Source organism: Xyrauchen texanus, chromosome 16, assembly GCF_025860055.1.
Source record: "Xyrauchen texanus isolate HMW12.3.18 chromosome 16, RBS_HiC_50CHRs, whole genome shotgun sequence".
Taxonomy (NCBI): domain Eukaryota; kingdom Metazoa; phylum Chordata; class Actinopteri; order Cypriniformes; family Catostomidae; genus Xyrauchen; species Xyrauchen texanus.
The window spans coordinates 43,973,414-43,991,816 of record NC_068291.1 but is presented as its reverse complement, the minus strand read 5'-3'; the positions used below and the strand labels follow the sequence as shown (position 1 = coordinate 43,991,816).

Here is an 18,403-nt window from a genome sequence, read left to right as displayed (position 1 = left end):
GACATCGAGCTGCAGTCTGCCGAATGGGGGTCGTGACTGCCCACAGACGAACCCGGCGATAAATGATTACATTCTGCTGGAAACAAACAGAGAAGAGAACGAGTTTTAAATTGTGACATTGGTCATATTAAACACTTAAAGTAGAGATAAACCGATATATCGGCCAGGCCAATTAATCGGCCGATATTTGGCTCAAGTTTTGGAGTCACTGCATGTCCTGGACACCCAGCTGAGTTTAAAAGGAATATCTTGGGTTCAATACAAGCTTAGCTCATTCGAAAGCATCTCTGGCATAATGTTGATTTCCACAAAAATGTTAAAATCGCTTAACTTTTTCTGTCAAGTTATATCCAATTTTACAATTTGTAAGTGCTTTTATAAAATTATAAGTGTCAAATTTCAGCCTTTAAACCCTCCAAAAATTTGCCCCATTGACTTCCATTGTAAGTGCTTCTTTGTCGAGTCCAGGGTCGAGTCAAAAAAAAAAAAATGTCGTTATGAAGTTCAACATTATGCCACAAATGCGGTCGATAGAGCCATTAAACTCTATGAAGACTTTAACGTTTTTAGCGTTAGCTGGCGGGTCAGCTATATTGCCAAAAAACCTACGCTAAAAACGTTAAAGTCTTCATATGCATAAATCAGGTTTATGAGGTATCATTAGAAAGCTTAGAATCTGAACTATTCAGTGATCACCATCACTTCTGCATTTATGTTACTTACGATAGCAAAATAAGGCCTGAAAACAATCACGTTGAAAATTAGCGCCCTCTAGAGGTAAAGGGTAGAAATATGTACATGAAAATAAAAGTCCTTCACATTGCACATAAATGCACATGTCATATCTCAAATGAAAGCTCTCATTCTCAGGAATATGACTGCATATTTAATGTTGTTGCCCTTATAACACAGTTTAAAAGATTTTCAAAAGAATCAAAGTGAAACCTGATTTTTGTAAGTCATCAAATACAAACGTCTCTTTTATGCTCTGATAACTGCTGCTGTAAGCCCCAAAATAGCTAAAAACTTTATATCAGTTTTTCTCTACAAGATGAGCCATTGTTTACTTGTCTGTGAACTTGTTTGGCTGAATAATCCAATGTTACATCTTAGATGTTCAGAACAAAATATGCCATCCAGAATGAAAAGCGTGCAAAACAAATGATCAGCAAAATATATGTTTTGACTATTGATGTTTAGATGTTAATATATCTACGCAAAGGGGAGGATCTCAGCTTTCTAATGACACCTAGATTGAGCTTGTAGTCCACTCAGAGGCCGAGATATTCAATGAAATAATGAGGGTGTTGCTTGAACTGAACATTAGACTGAATGTCTATGGACAAGCACATCTGTGAGGGGTAAAATGTGTTAGAGCTCCCCCTACAGTTCACATCTGTGAGGGGTAAAATGTGTTAGAGCGCCCCCTACAGTTCACATCTGTATATTGTGATCGAGATAGAACATTCTAGTGCTTTCTGCCAACCTACTGGAATAAAGTGACACTTTCGAAGGAGGTAGATTGAACGTAACCAGAATTAAATGTTTACATAATTAGGACAACCCATTTAAAACCTGTGTAAAACACTAAGAGCTTGGTGCACTTTGAACTGGTTTCTGAGCATCTCTCAGTCTCTCATTACTCAACTTTAGGCCTGGGAATCGTGAAAGCATGAAAGCACGTCAGTGAATAGTGTTTAGACATTTCAAATGACAGAAACAATGAAGAGCATATTAATATAATTGCCTGGGAAACTCCAGCCCTTTCATGCAGTCACTGCTGATGTACATGTTTGAAGACAGCACATTTGACGAGATGCCAAATTGTTCCAAGCTCGATTTCCACTGGACTCGTCCAGCACGGAGGAGTTTTGTGAGGTCACAATGAATCGTGTGTCTGTGTTTTAATTCTAAAAATGATACGCAAGTCTCAACATGAGCAGTACCAACAAATCTTATTCTGTCAGAGCTCCATTACTCATGGATGAAATCTTACAACATCATCACCTATGATACAGGACAACTTACTCATACCATCTATGAACACACCTCAAGTTGTGTCATGCTATGAATCATATCAAAGCAACAGTATATTTCACTAGAGGTTTTTGGGGGTATTTTCTCCCCGTTTCTCCCCAATGTGGAACGCCCAATTCCCAATGCGCCCCAAGTCCTCGTGGTGGCGTAGTGACTCGCCTCAATCCGGGTGGCGGAAGATGAATCTCAGCTGCCTCCGCGTCTGAGACCGTCAATCCGCGCATTTTATCATGGGACTCATTGAGCGCGTTACCGTGGAGACGTAGCGCATGTGGAGGCTTCACGCTATTCTCCGCGGCATCCACGCACATCTCACCACACGCCCCACCGAGAGTGAGAACCACATTATAGAAACCACGAGGAGGTTACCCCATGTGACTCTACCCTCCCTAGCAACCGGGACAATTTGGTTGCTTAGGAGACCTGACTGGAGTCGCTCAGCACACCCTGGATTCAAACTCGTGACTCCAGCTGTGATACTGAGCGTCTTTACTCGCTGAGCTACCCAGGGCCGAAATATCAGTTTTAACGATTAATCGCTGCCGATAGTTGCTTTTTGGACTATCATTATCAGCAAAAATAGTTGCCGATATATTTAAAACAAAACTGTAATGGAGACAAATCTCCATCATTTCAAAATAAGAGTCCTTGGTGTGTTTCAGGTTTGTTTATAGCTACAAGTCCCACATAATGCACCAAATCTTCATTCTTTTCTGGTTATTATTGGGATTTTGGTTGAACAATAAGATGCATCTGGACTCTTCTAGTCTCTGTGTATGCGTTTGTCATAGTACGGACAGATTAATCAGTTATCCACCTTTTCCTCTACCTTAGTTATCAGTATCGGCAAAATCCACAATCGGGATTAAAATAACGGGATACAAAATAACAATTAGGAATGGCCGATATAAGCCGTCGTATCTCATTGTATTGTTCAACAACAATATATATCATGATGTACATATTTTTCTGGAAAGAGACTTGACATCCACTGAAAGTGCCTTTTCGATTTCAAAGATGTCCAAAGTAATTGTAAACCGGTCACGTCCATTGGAAGGAAACGATCAATAAATAAATATATATATATATATAATTACTAAAAATTATATTTTATCTAATCTGCATCACTTTCAAATAAAAAACAAACAAACAAACAAACAAACATTATGCTTCTGATTTTGGTTGAATATTTAAAATTATTTTAATTTTTTTTCATTCTGAACATGCATTCGTTACCATGTGGCGGCATTTTGCATAACTGCGATAAATGCACATTTATCGCAGAAATTTGACGCTTATAATTTTATAAAAGCACTTACATTTATTCTTCTGTTAAAACTTAAGATGTAAAGTTGTTTAAATTGGTTTTAAATTCAGTTTGACATTCGTTTTAGTGTTTATGGCTATACTTGTCAACCATTACGCCACAAATGCTGTCGATAGAGCCATTAAACTAGCTATACCGCAACAAAAATGTACGCTAAAAACGTTAACGTCTCCATATACATAAATCAGGTTTATGAGGTATCATTTGAAAGCTTAGAATCTGAACTTTTCAGAGATAACATCATGTCTGCATTTATGTTACTTAAAACAACAAAATGAGGCCACAAAACTTTAGCGTTGAAAATTAGCGCCCTCTAGAGGTAATGTGGTAGAAATATGTACATGAAAATAAAAGTCCTTTACATAGCACATAAATGGAGAAGTCATATCAAATGAAAGCTCTCATTCTCAGGAACGTTACTGTATAGTTAATTGCGTTGCCCTAAAACAACAGTTCAAAAGATATTCAAAAGACTTAGTGGAATATAATTTCTGTAAGTCTTCAAATACAAACAGCTCCGATAACTGCGGCTTTAAGCCCCAAATAGCTAAAAACGTAATATCTGAACAAGTAAACAATGGCAAATTTTTTGGAGAACTTCCTTAGGTAAAAGCTACTTTTTACCATTGTTTACTTTGAGCTTGTTTGGCTGAATAATCCAATGTTGTATCTTAGATGTCCAGAACAAAATATGCCATCCAGCAGGAAAAGTAGGCTAAACAAATCATCAGAAAAATAAATCTTCGACTATTAATTATAAGTGTTATTTATCATCGGAAAGGGGAGGATCTCAGCTTTCTAATGACCCCTAGATTGAGCTTGTAGTCCACTCAGAGGCCGAGGATATTCAATGAAATAATGAGGGTGTTGCTTGAACTGAACATTAGACTGAATGTCTATGGACGAGCACATCTGTGAGGGGTAAAATGCGTTAGAGCGCCACCTACAGTTCACATCTGTGAGGGCTAAAATGCGTTAGAGCGCCCCCTACAGTTCACATCTGTGAGGGGTATAATGTGTTAGAGCGCCACCTACAGTTCACATCTGTGAGGGGTAAAATGTGTTAGAGCGCCCCCTACAGTTCACATCTGTGAGGGGTAAAATGTGTTAGAGCCCCCTACAGTTCACATCTGTGAGGGGTAAAATGTGTTAGAGCGCCCCCTACAGTTCACATCTGTGAGGGGTATAATGTGTTAGAGCGCCACCTACAGTTCACATCTGTGAGGGCTAAAATGCGTTAGAGCGCCCCCTACAGTTCACATCTGTGAGGGGTATAATGTGTTAGAGCGTCACCTACAGTTCACATCTGTGAGGGCTAAAATGCGTTAGAGCGTCCCCTACAGTTCACATCTGTGAGGGGTATAATGTGTTAGAGCGTCACCTACAGTTCACATCTGTGAGGGCTAAAATGCGTTAGAGCGCCCCCTACAGTTCACATCTGTGAGGGGTATAATGTGTTAGAGCGCCACCTACAGTTCACATCTGTGAGGGGTAAAATGTGTTAGAGCTCCCTACAGTTCACATCTGTGAGGGGTAAAATGTGTTAGAGCGCCCCCTACAGTTCACATCTGTGAGGGCTAAAATGCGTTAGAGCGCCCCCTACAGTTCACATCTGTGAGGGGTATAATGTGTTAGAGCGCCACCTACAGTTCACATCTGTGAGGGGTAAAATGTGTTAGAGCGCCACCTACAGTTCACATCTGTGAGGGGTAAAATGTGTTAGAGCGTCACCTACAGTTCACATCTGTGAGGGGTAAAATGTGTTAGAGCGCCCCTACAGTTCACATCTGTGAGGGGTATAATGTGTTAGAGCGCCCCCTACAGTTCACATCTGTGAGGGGTATAATGTGTTAGAGCGCCCCCTACAGTCACATCTGTGAGGGGTATAATGTGTTAGAGCGCCACCTACAGTTCACATCTGTGAGGGCTAAAATGCGTTAGAGCACCACCTACAGTTCTCATCTGTGAGGGGTATAATGCATTAGAGCGCCACCTACAGTTCACATCTGTGAGGGGTAAAATGTGTTAGAGCACCCCCTACAGTTCACATCTGTGAGGGGTATAATGTGTTAGAGCGCCACCTACAGTTCACATCTGTATATTGTGATGAAATGTGACAGAGAGAAAAAACTTTTTCTAGAGTTTGCTGCCACCTAGTGGAGTAAAATGAGACTTCTCAAAGTGAGATAGCATGAACAGAACCAGAATTACACGCTTACAAAGTTAGGACAACAACAAAAAATGTTTTTTTTTTAATCGTTTATCATAAAATTAAAAACACAATATTATTTATGAATAATTGGATTGAATAAACCAGTCAACTTTGCATTGCGTTTACCAAATATATAGGCTAACAGTAACATCTAAATAACAAAACGCAGTCCAGACATGAGTTACACACGGTAGATGATTGATATATTCGCGAGTTATAGCATCTGTCTGTACTTGCAGAAATATTTCTACACAAGTGTAACTTTCGCAAGTATTGACAGTTTTGAAATCTTCTGGTGTTCTGGTATAAATTCTCATTTCCTTCCTGTGTTTGGTAATCGTGTGAGCCATCCGAGCATTTCTTACAGACACTCCCCATGACTACCCACAGACAAGCAAACACATGAAGATATCTGTGAGTGTCGGAAAGTGTTACTAATAGATCTGATCAAAAGAGGGTTTGCCTAAGCGAGGGTCAGTGTTACAATGGAAATGCAAACAATAAAGGACAAATCTGTGGTGTGTTTTTTAAAGAATCCTGCTGATTATCCACCATTATTTGACAATTACTTGTAAGGAATGAACATTGATGACAACAATATTGGTGTAATTGTTTAGCGGTTTATTATAATGTCCTTGCATTAGTTGAAATTCATTATACAATTTAAAATAAGATTCCATTTGTTAACAATTTATCATTTATAAATAATTTATGACTTATGTATTAAGTATCATAATCTAAAAATTATATATATTTATATAATAATTATTGTACAATAGTATTTTTTAATTATACAAACATTAACAAAATATTATTAAATGCTGTAAATAATTTTGAATAATTTATATATATATTTTTATTATTATTATTATTTTTTATTATATATATTTATTTATTTATTTATTTATTAATTATTTATTTATTTATTATTTATTTATATATACATTTTTAGGTTAAATAAGGTTCCATTTGTTAACATTTATGCATTAAACATTATAAATTAACAGTTATATATATAATTATTGTACAATAGTATTTTTATTAACAAGCATTAACAAAGTTTATTACATTTTATTATCAATTTTGTATAATTATTTTTTTGGATAAATAAGGTTCCATTTGTTAACATTAATTTATGCATTAAACATTATAAACTAACAATTATATATATCATAAGTATAATATATATAAATAAATAATAATGATAAAAAATAATGATTATACAATTATTATTTACCACATTTATTTATCTTTTTTAATGTTTGTTAATAAAAAAACTATTGTTCATTGGTGGTTGATGTTAGTTCATTATGTATTAATGAATGTTAAAAATCTAATATTTGTCATCTCAAAAATATATATTAATATATTAAAAATATAATAGATTAATGAGTGCTGGAAAAGTGCTATTTATTGTTAGTTCATGTTAACCAATACAACCTTATTGTAAAGTGTTACAATTACAGTATCTATTTTACTTGTATTTTACAAAACATTTTTGGAAAATATTACGTACAGCATTGTTGAATGTTTGCATTGATACATCTTTTGCCGTAAAAATATTTTCAAAGGACACAATAGATAAAAGCATTGTGAAGATAAATGACTTCATCAGCGCTTGTGTCAATGGATACATTGTAACACAGAACAGATACTTCATGAAACTGAGATCTGAACGATCTAAAGGATCTTTGTTAGAAATGTCAATTCAATAAACCTGAAAGTCAGCAGAGAACCCAATGCACCAAGTCCTTGTAATGGCGTAGTGACTCGCCTCAATCCGCGGAGTGGTGGAGGACGAATGTTTTTGTGGCTTGTTGAGTGCGTTACCATGGAGATGTAGCGCGTGTGGAGGCTTCACGCCATTCTCCACAGCATCCACGCACGACTCACCACACGCCCCACCGAGAGCGAGAACCACATTATAGTGACCACGAGGAGGTTACCCCATGTGACTCTACCCTCCCTAGTAACCGGGCCAATTTGGTTGCTAAGGAGACCAGGCTGGTGTCACTCAGCATGCCCTGGATTCAACCTCGTGACTCCAGGTGTGACAGTCAGTGTCTTTTAAAACTGAGCTACCCAGACCCCCGTGTGAGCGCATTTCTAAAAATCTGTGTTTTGTTAAATGCTGCCAGGACACGCAGCAGAATGGGTTTAATATCTTATATAACGAGGGCTGAAATGCTGCCAGTCTCTGTTTGACCTTTAATGCCCAATGCCACCAAGTACCCTTGTAAACTTTACCAGTTATTTATACTTTTGTAACTTCAGCAATGATAAAATGGTCTGCACTTATATAGCGCTTAAAATTAGAGGTTACCAAAGTGCTTTACACTGACTCATTCACACATTCACAGTCACACACACACACACACACACACACACACACACACACACACACACACACACACACACACACACACACACACACACACACACACACACACACACACACACACACACACACACACCAATGACGGCAGAGCTGTCATGCAAGGTGCTAGCCTGCCATTGGGAGCAACTTGGCGTTCAGTGTCTTGCCCAAGGACACTTCGGCATGTGGAGTCATGTGGGCCGGGATTCAAACCACCAACCCTGTTAATTCTGTTGATTGTTCCCGTCATCGTGTTTCGTGCACCAGCTTTGAGGTCTGCGTGCGCAGCTCCGCATCTGGTTTCTAATGCCAGTAATGCAGCGTGATGTTGTCTATCAGACTTCACAGCATGCATTAAACTTCCCCGTGGATGCATGACTAAGTGTGTTATAACATGCATTGAAAGGGTTAATTCAGTGTTGCATTGGCTTGAGTAAAATGTACTTGAAACAGCATGGCAATGTAAACTTTATTTGAGAATTTCGAATTAAAGCCACCACGAATTGCGTTTAGGCTACTAGCAATTTCTGCATGAAAATTGTTTCCTAGGGGCTTTTTTGATTTTTATTTAATTTTAAGTAAACTCAACTCCAAATTTAGTTCCCAGAATAATCCTCCTTTTATTTCAAAACTCCATTTTCAGTTTCCTAACGTCATCCTTTTCCAATGTATGCGGTAATGGAGGAAAACGGCGTTCTGTTTCGGATGGGAGGCGTAAACGTAGCGAAATTACTGTGCGTTAGCATATAGTTCCCGTTTGGTTATATTATTTGGGAACCAAATATCAACGTTCTTTGAACACTCTCTGTAGGTTGTTTTTGTTTAATAACTAACCTTCGCAGAAAGTTGCAGGGAGGTTTTTTGTAACAACCTAAAGAGAACCTATAAAAAACGTTGTCTAATGGTTATTTTTAGGTATATTTTATGTAAACAATTAAACAATGGATCAACAAAAACTTTGTGCGCTGATTATTTATATAGACCGATTGTTTTATTTATGAATAATGATGCATGAATGTATCAATATATAAAATAAAGGAAAATTGAGGTTAAAAGAACGTTAACATAACTTTAAGGGAGCGTTAAGCGAACGTTCTGCAAACCTAAAAAAAAAAAAACCTTCTATTTCTGAAAATAAAACGTTTCTGGCTAACCAAAAACAAACCTTAAAAGTGTAGGTTCCCAGAACATTCGGGGAACCAAACCCTAGCGTTCCAAGAACGTTCGGGGAACCAAACCCTAGCGTCCCAAGAACGTTCGGGGAACCAAACCCTAGCGTTCCCAGAACGTTCGGGGAACCAAACACTAGCGTTCCCAGAACGTTCGGGGAACCAAACACTAACGTTCCCAGAACGTTCGGGGAACCAAACACTAACGTTACAAACCCTAACGTTCCCAGAACGTACGGGGAACCAAACACTAACGTTCCAAACCCTAACGTTCGGGGAACCAAACACTAACATTCCCAGAACACTCGGGGAACCAAACCCTAGCGTTCCCAGAACTTTCGGGGAACCAAACACTAGCGTTCCCAGAACATTCGGGGAACCAAACACTAGCGTTCCCAGAACGTTCGGGGAACCAAACACTAGCGTTCCCAGAACGTTCGGGGAACCAAACACTAGCGTTCCCAGAACGTTCGGGGAACCAAACACTAGCGTTCCCAGAACGTTCGGGGAACCAAACACTAACGTTCCCAGAACATTCGGAAAACCAAACACTAACATTCCCAGAACGTTCGGAGAACCAAACCCTAACATTCCCAGAATGAATCATTGTTAGCTGGGTTAGGGTGTATACGGGAGTACCTTAGATGTAATTTGTAATTTTTTTTTTTCTATCCTTTTAGGTCTGATTCCAAAGTTATGATAGAAATACCATTAAAATTCCTTTAGGATTTTATATGATTCTATTTTGGCAGAAACTAAAGTTCACGTGGTGCATCTTTTCAAGGCTCATCTTCCATGGCAGCCCTTCATAAGATCCAGACAACAAACACATCACTCTGAGAACGAATGAAAATCCCAGAACACAGAAACTACATTAAATCAACAACTGATCGGAGCAAAACAGCTAATGATTAAACACTGACCTCCAAACACACAGACGGCCACATTCCTGCGGTCTATTATCAGTGGAAACCTAAACACACCTGCCACACAAGCAATTTACATTCTTCACTGACAGTTTACCGAAATACCCTCTAAAAAACATTTTTCCTTCATATGGAAATGCATAAAACAGCTGTGATGACGTACTGATGATGCACTTGTACGTGTTCAAACGGGCAGAAAACAGCCGGTCCAAGGAACGAACGGCTGAAAATAATAATTCTTGAGCTTAACTATGGCGGTCTAACCCACAACTTTCCCAACAAGCACAATCGTGCATCGAGAGACCTAAAAATGCTTCATTTCAACACAATCCCTTATCAGTACAGAACTATGCTTGAACACGAAATCAGTCCAGAACAGGCAACTTTACGTCCGATTCCTACGATTCGAATGAAGATTAACTCGCGTCAAGGCGACTGTAGCATCTGGATTGTCCCGTGGAAACAGTTACAAGCTCAAAACATCTACAGATAACCAAACAAACCCATACGATGAATATATCATTGTGCGTATTAGCTTGATGTACAGATTTGGTCAGCTTAGCGTGATTACGGTCTGGATTAAGGAACATTTCTTCAACCTGAGACTGTAAGAGAGACTGAAAACATGCAAACTAGCGTAAACATGAGTCAGAGTACTACTACATCTAATCAGGCATTAGATGCAGAACATGCAAATAGTATGACGACCCAGAGTTCACCTCTGAAACCAGACGTTGACTTGAGCAAAACAGCACAAATAGGCCGTTCTTGCAGGCTTCAAACGTCTTGGGAGCGACTGCTTTGATCATCTGAGAGCAAAAGGAAGCTTATACATGTCATGAAAATGATTTGTTCAGTCTTGACTTGTTTTAAAGGAGTCGAACACCCTTCATTGTAAATCTCGTAAAAGTCAAGTTTCACTTAAGCATGTCAGGTTTCGGGACAGTCTTTCCATGCATAACTTCAGGTTTGCATTGGGTTGCAATTGTATCATCAATACGTTTGCAATCTTGACAGTAGCGGTCAGGTTGGGTCACGGGGTTCAGACTCGTGCAGTTAAACGCACTTCTTCGTACCATGATTTTTTAATGCCTCTTTAAGGGGGTGTTCACACTTGGTTTGGTTCGATTAAAACGAACTCTGGTGTGATTGTTCTGTTAGGGTGCGTTCACACTTGGCGTTGGGTTCTCTTGGTCCGGACCAAAAAAGAAAATGATACATTGTGGCAGGGCGGAGGGCGGGGCCGGGTCGTGATCCTACACACCCGGTCCCGTATTAGGCTAATCAAGCCTCCGAGGGGGATAAAGGTCGACCGCAGAGGATCGTGCGGGAGAGAGAGATAGTTTACGGACATGTATAGATGTATATATGGTGGTATTTTTACCAGCTGAGAACAAACGAAGAGTTAATAAAACGTGTAAAAGAGTCAAAACAGCACCAGGAATTCCTCCGTTGTACACTCAAATTAAGATATGCTGCTAGGACGTCTGACGGCGGTTCCGACGCCTGTCCCGAACTGTAATGGGCAACATCGCTCCAATGATGAGAAGAACCAGGTATGCTTGAGGTCAGTATTAGGCAAATTTCTTCCTGTTTTTGGGTCCGTTTAGACATCTTTGGTCCATGTTGCGTTCATATATCAATCGAACCGCACCAGAGTTAGTTTGGAAGCGGACTGAGTCCCACTATTCAGTCTCGGCCCACTTGTTTGGTGCGCACCAAGGTTCGGCTGACAGCGTTCACACTTGTTTAAATGAACCGCGCTAACAGAGCAATCGCATCAGAGTTCGTTTTAATCGAACCAAACCTGCCAAGTGTGAACGCACCCTTAGAAAATCTGTCCTTTTCTGCATAACCACGCACCATTTTGCGGTCCATTCTGCATAAAGCGGCAGCACATTTGTGCTTATCACGGCCCATTCGGCACGTTTTGTGGACGCACCACCGGCCCACTCGGTTATCCCAATGGCCAGTCCGCCCATGATTGGTGCCCAAAGTGCGTCGGCCCACCGGGAAAGTGCCCAGTATGCCAGATTGCCAGTCCAGCCCTGTCTGTGCCCCAAGGCAAAACCAGTTGAAAATCATTGATAAAATAAACAGGAACATGATTTTTCGGGCCCACACATGATGTTTCCTTCCAGGATGTTTCAAACAGATATCACTCTATTATCACCTGATGCAAATTTAACCTGGACAAAAAGCCGCTCTTCCCTTGACCACATAATTTACCTTCCACACAGTCAAAGCAGCTGCCAGTGACATCTTAAAACTAGAGACAGATTCACTGATAACAGTCCGAACAATGCAAATGACCAACAGCGCTCAAATCAATAAAAGTCAACATATTGACACTTAAAGGAGCTTCAAAGGCAGCGGACTCCTAAACCATCATAACCATAGTAACAAAGCATCAATCAAAAATGTTACATACATTAACAAGGTGAGGTTGCACTAAAAGAATAATGTGTACATAAGTAAATGCATAAAGCTGTAAAACGAGGTGTCAAACTCCACCAGTCTAAAAGCAGACTTCAGTTCCCCTCGGGCGAGTACGGGCAAGCAAACAACAATTCTGTCCACTCGCATGACTCGTGACGGAAAGGTTTCTGTACTTGTTCATTGGCATTTCAGAGATGTGAACGTGGAAATGATCAAGGCAGCGCAACGTCGCTCAACGAGGGTCTTATGCAAGACTCGCCGATTCCTTTCACAGCACAAACAGATACACTGGATTGCACTTTCACGTTTACAATCATAGTGTCCTCAGCAACAAAAATGATCTTTGCTTCTGGGAACAAGACCCGAAACACTCGCAAATGCACGCAAACACTTCGAGCAACACAAGTTCGATTTTGTGTGCAGTCCTGAAATGTGTCGGACCACAGTTGAAAACACAACGCAAGTACGTTGTTGCATTCGCAGCGTTGCCACAAGGGGGCGGTATATTGGGAACTGGTGTAAATGGTCGTCTTCTATGGTTGGCTTTCTCTTACAGGTCAAATACGGTCATTGTAGTAGACATGCGCCTCTATCAAAGTTATCGCGGCATTCGATATCATCACGGTATTAAAGATAAACTTTAATCGCTGTTCTTAATGACAAGCTTAATTTGCTTTTATAAACACAGTTGTTTCAACTTAATTTGACAAAGAACACAAAGAACGTCATTGTGAATATAACCATTAATACAATAAACATTATATAAAGAATACTGAAAAGAAATCAAAAGAGTAATATCGCTTTAAATTAGGGCTTTTGATGTAACACGATGTCTCAATGCGATTCATTGCACACACAATAACATACCATAGCATGTGACAACAAAATTAACGCAATTAATCATATCCCCGGAACATAATGAGGAATATTCCCTCCATGGGAGCAATTTGAGCTTGTAGTACCACATGTTTTCGCCAGGGGGCAGTAAGTAAAACACCAGCTGTACAGACAACAAATCACACTCAGACTTCCTTGTCACTAGCACAAGATGAGGATGCGTTCTTGCGTTCAAACACAGCCGGACGGAGCGTAAATCTGAACGATGAGCGGGGGCAACTAAGGCTATCCCATCTGCTCCAAACAGAAAATTGTAATTATAGTTACGGGATCACACCCTGCTGCGTATGAGGCTGTGCAGCCGCAGACCGGTCAGAGTGCCCATGATGACCCCTCTCCACTGTCGGAAGTGCTTACAACTTTCCCAGAACTTTCGGGGAACCAAACCCTAGCGTTCCCAGAACGTTCGGGGAACCAAACACTAACGTTCCAAACCCTAACATTCCCAGAACATTCGGATTACCAAACCCTAGCGTTCCCAGAACGTTCGGGGAACCAAACCCGAACGTTCGGGGAACCAAACCCTAGCGTTCCCAGTATTTTTGGGGAGCCAAACCCTAACGTTCCAAGAACGTTCGGGGAACAAAACCCTAGCGTTCCCAGAGCGTTCGGGGAACCAAACCCTAGCGTTCCCAGAACGTTCGGGGAACAATGGGCACGCAGTCATCGGAACTGGACCTTGGAATGGTGGAAGAGGGTCGCCTGGTCCGATGATTCCCGGTTTCTTTTACATCACGTGGACGGCCGTGTACATGTGCGCAATTTACCTGGGGAAGTGATCGCACCAGGATGCACTGTGGGAAGATGACAAGCCGTTGGAGGGAGTGTGATGCTCTGGGAAACCCTGGGTCCAGCCATTCATGTAGACGTCTACCTAAACGTAGTCGCAGACCAGGTACACCCCATCATGGCAATGGTATTTCCCTGATGGCAGTGGCCTCTTTCAGCAGGATAATGAGCCCTGCCACACTGCACACATTGTTCGGGAATGGTTTGAGGAACATGATGAAGAGTTCAAGGTGTTGCCCTGACCTCCAAAATCCCCAGATCTCAATCAAATTGAGCATACATGGGATGTGCTGGACCAACAAGTCCAATCCACAGTGGCTCCACCTCGCAACTTACAGGACTTGAAGTATCTGCTGCTAACGTCTTGGTGCCAGATACCACAGGACACCTCCAGAGGTCTTGTAGAGTCCATGCCTCGATGCATTAAATTAATTAAATACCCTATTTGGTTTTAGAGCTAATACTTTGTGGAACCACCTTTTGCTTGATGTGTCCACGATAACATAACCATACACGTTCATTATAAATGATCTGGCCATTTTGGTGTTCAACACGCATCAGATGGTCAGTGAACGGCCAGTGGACATGTTATAAGAGGCTGGATAGTGTTTAATGGGAGGTTGCACAGTATGACTGAAAAAATTCAGATTTCACTGTACTTGTGCCAACTACTCACAAACATCAGTAAATCTGCCCTCCCTCTGTGCCAACACACAGGACACAACACGAGTGAGCTGACGGGTTTGGACCGAAGCCTTTAGGAAACACTCAAGCTCTTCAGAGGACACTGAAAGACACACAGCTGGACACAGGAAGCAAAAACAATGTTTGTCTGGAGCTTTTGAAAAAAATCACACTCAGTAAAATGGAGAAAGGCGCCAAATTACACTGCCAACTTTTCAAAAGTGAAAGTAACCAATACTAGGACTTACTAGGATAAAAAGGTCTTCCATTTGTTCACCACATGTTTCGGAGCATGCTACATAGCACAGCTGAATCAATGTCTGTCTTTAAATACTCGCTCGCTGTTCTCAAACCATTAACATGTCACCTCCATCAAACTCAACAGCCTTTAATACTATTTTTAGCCACCAAGTGCAAGACGAAAGCAAGAAAAACAGAAGCTAATTTTTAATTTTTTAATTTTTCACCCGAGCCCCAAAGAGCGTTTAGTCTACCTGTGCATTTCTCTGCGTCCAACCGTATGATTACAGGCTTTGTCTCTAGTGTGAGATCTGCAGATAACCACACGCACAACACCGATAACAAACCACACAGTAGCTACACATGACGGAGAGAAGGCGACAGCTTATGAAAGAAGCAATTGCGAAAGCTTCTATGTCACCGAGGCGACAAAACGTCCAATAACGAGCAACTAAAATACAATAAATGTTGTCAATCTGGTCTCATAGCATCATGTTACCATCCGTACATTTTTGCAAGATGATTTTGACGTGGCTTGTTGCACTTAAGGCGCTACAAAAACAATGATATTTATTCTCTTTTTTACACAAATCAAGAGTAAATGGTATTATCGGCCCTGTTCCTCACACAATGCTATCTTGTGACATCTAAACACTTTTACTATAGCGCATGACTCATTTTAACGTTTAACTACATTTATAAACTCGTTCGAGTGTGATCAAATTGTGCGGTAGCTCAACTGAGAGTCATCACGTGAGCTGAAAGTGTCATAGATGCACCACAAAATTACGTGTTTGTGTTTTTCAACTCATATTTGCTTGTTTAGGGTATTTAAAACGCAATCTGTTTAAATAAAAAATTATTACTCGCTTTTAGTGCCACACAGTGGACACTCGGTGGAACTGCTGCGATGTTTTATTTTTTTATTTTCACAAAAACTTTGCCAGTAACAATTTTCATGAGAGCTTGCTACACAACATGTTAAAACACAAGTCCTTATTTTTCCTTATGTTTATTTAAAATAAGCTCAGATGAATATAACTCCATTTAAGAAAAGTTTACACAAAAATGAAAATGTAAATCAACCACTGTAGCTCTCTTGCTCACAAGTAATCGTGACGTTTCACGAGAGCATTAACGCGCAGATTATTCGTTAGTCTTAAGTGGGTGGAAAGTTCTGTATAGAAACAGTGGGAGGCAATAAAGCCAATTAACCATAACGTCCCCACACAAACGGCCTTACAGCCCCTCCGCTGAGCCCCATTCAAACCCCAATATCCTCTTGACACGGACCATCTGTGTGCTGTGAGTTTAATGGTGTGAGCCTTTTGTGAAGTTTACCAAAGGACCAAAAGTCCACAGAAACACCCTTGACATGGCTGACACACTGGTGTGAAGACCTAATGTAAGAGCAGACGCCGGTGCTATTTGTGCATGTTTGTGTTTCCGAAATAGCTGCAATCTTGGAGAAAAGGTTGCTTATATCTTTCCAAACAGCCAATCCTGCTTCTAACATCCCTTTCAAAAAAGTAACATGGTTTATCAATGGTTTTGCACTTCTGTGATGTTCTTTGCAGCACCACAGAGAGTGTTGTACAAACCATGGTACATAAATATGACTCACAGCATGTGGAGGCCCATGCTACTCTCCGTGGTCCACACACAACTCACCACACGCCCCATTGAGAGCGAGAACCGCTAATCACCACCACGGGGAGGTTACCCCATGTGACTCTACCCTCCCTAGCAACCGGGACAATTTCGTTGCTTAGGAGACCTGACTGGAGTCACTCACCACACGCCCCACCGAGAGCGAGAACCACTAATCACGATCACGGGGAGGTAACCCTAGTGACTCTACCCTCCCTAGCAACCGGGACAATTTGGTTGCTTAGGAGACCAGGCTGGAATCACTCAGCACACCCTGGATTCAAACTCATGACTTCAGGGGTGATAGTCAGCGTAATTTGGAACTAGGGACACACCAACATGGACACTTTTGGCCGATAGGATACCTTATTTTGTCATCAGATAATTGTTTTACTTTGGAGGCAGAAGAGTTAGAAAAATAAACTAACTAGACATAATTTCCATTTATGTTCCACAGATTGGATCTGTTGCATCAGGCCGCAATGAAAGATGCATCGATGTATTTGTTAAAAAATAAAAAAGAACCATATGAAAACATGATGACTAATGTGAAAAAAAGCCACTTTATTTCTAAAAAATTTTTGCACTTCTGTTTTTGCAGTTCAAAACAACAGAACAGTATATGACTGAACATTGGAAATGTCAACCACAGCATGGACAAATAAAGTTTATACAAAAGGAACAAAACCCCCTTTTAAATTCTGTATTATAGTGATTTAATGGATAATACCGTCCAGACCGCTAGAGGGCGCCGCTTGTTTACACAGTGCTGACTGAATCACTGAATGCAGAAACGCAGCCTTTTAAGGTTTAGTAAATTGCACAAGGCCATATTGCAATTTCAATCTTAATTCAATCAATCATGCAGCATTTAATGGATATCATACAGATGTCTCAGAAGTCAAAGTTTGCTGGTTTCAAAGCAATGAGGTCGACCAATAGTGGATTTTGCCGATAACGGAGGTGATGGTAATGGCCGATAGCTTTTAAAATAGATTTATAAAATGTTACAAAATGTTCATAGTCAGCACAGACACAGAGGCCAGAGTGCAAAATGAATAAAATCCTAGATGTAGTTTACTTTCAATCAAAATCCCAATAAAAATCAGAAAAAAAGAAGATTGGGTGCATAACATTGGACTGAAACACACCGGGGACTCTTATTTTGATATGACGCAGACTTACCTCCATTACGATGCTCTATTTTTTTTTTATTGTCCAAATTGAGCATTTTATAGCCTATATATTATTATTATCCACAATAGTGAGTTGGACACACGTTGTATGTACTGATGAGGGACAATTCCATACAGTCGCATTTTTCTGCCCTTGCTTCAATTTCAAAAACGTAATTATCAGAAGCCTGGGTATCTCAGCGAGTATTGACGCTGACTATCACCGCTGGAGTCGCTAGTTTGAATCCCAGGGCGTGCCGAGTGACTCCAGCCAGGTCTCCTAAGCAACCAAATTGACCCGGTTGCTAGGGAGGGTAGAGTCACATGGGTAACCTCCTCGTGGTGGTGATTAGTGGTTCTCGCTCTCAATGGGGCGTGTGGTGAGTTGTGTGTGGATTGTGGAGAGTAGCATGAGCCTCCACATGCTGCGAGTCTCTGCGGTGTCATGCACAACGAGTCACGTGATAAGATGCGCGGATTG

General features: G+C 40.6%; 1 protein-coding gene across 1 annotated transcript in view; it reads right to left on the bottom strand.

The window, feature by feature from the left end:
* LOC127656794 (pleckstrin homology domain-containing family G member 3) overlaps nt 1–18,403 on the bottom strand; it is a 64,220-nt gene that overhangs the window by 33,624 nt on the left and 12,193 nt on the right. The window contains exon 3 of the mRNA XM_052145253.1: nt 1–76. This exon is cut by the window's left edge and continues 370 nt beyond it. Coding sequence (XP_052001213.1) covers nt 1–76 — 76 coding nt within the window. The remainder of the gene's footprint in view (nt 77–18,403) is intronic.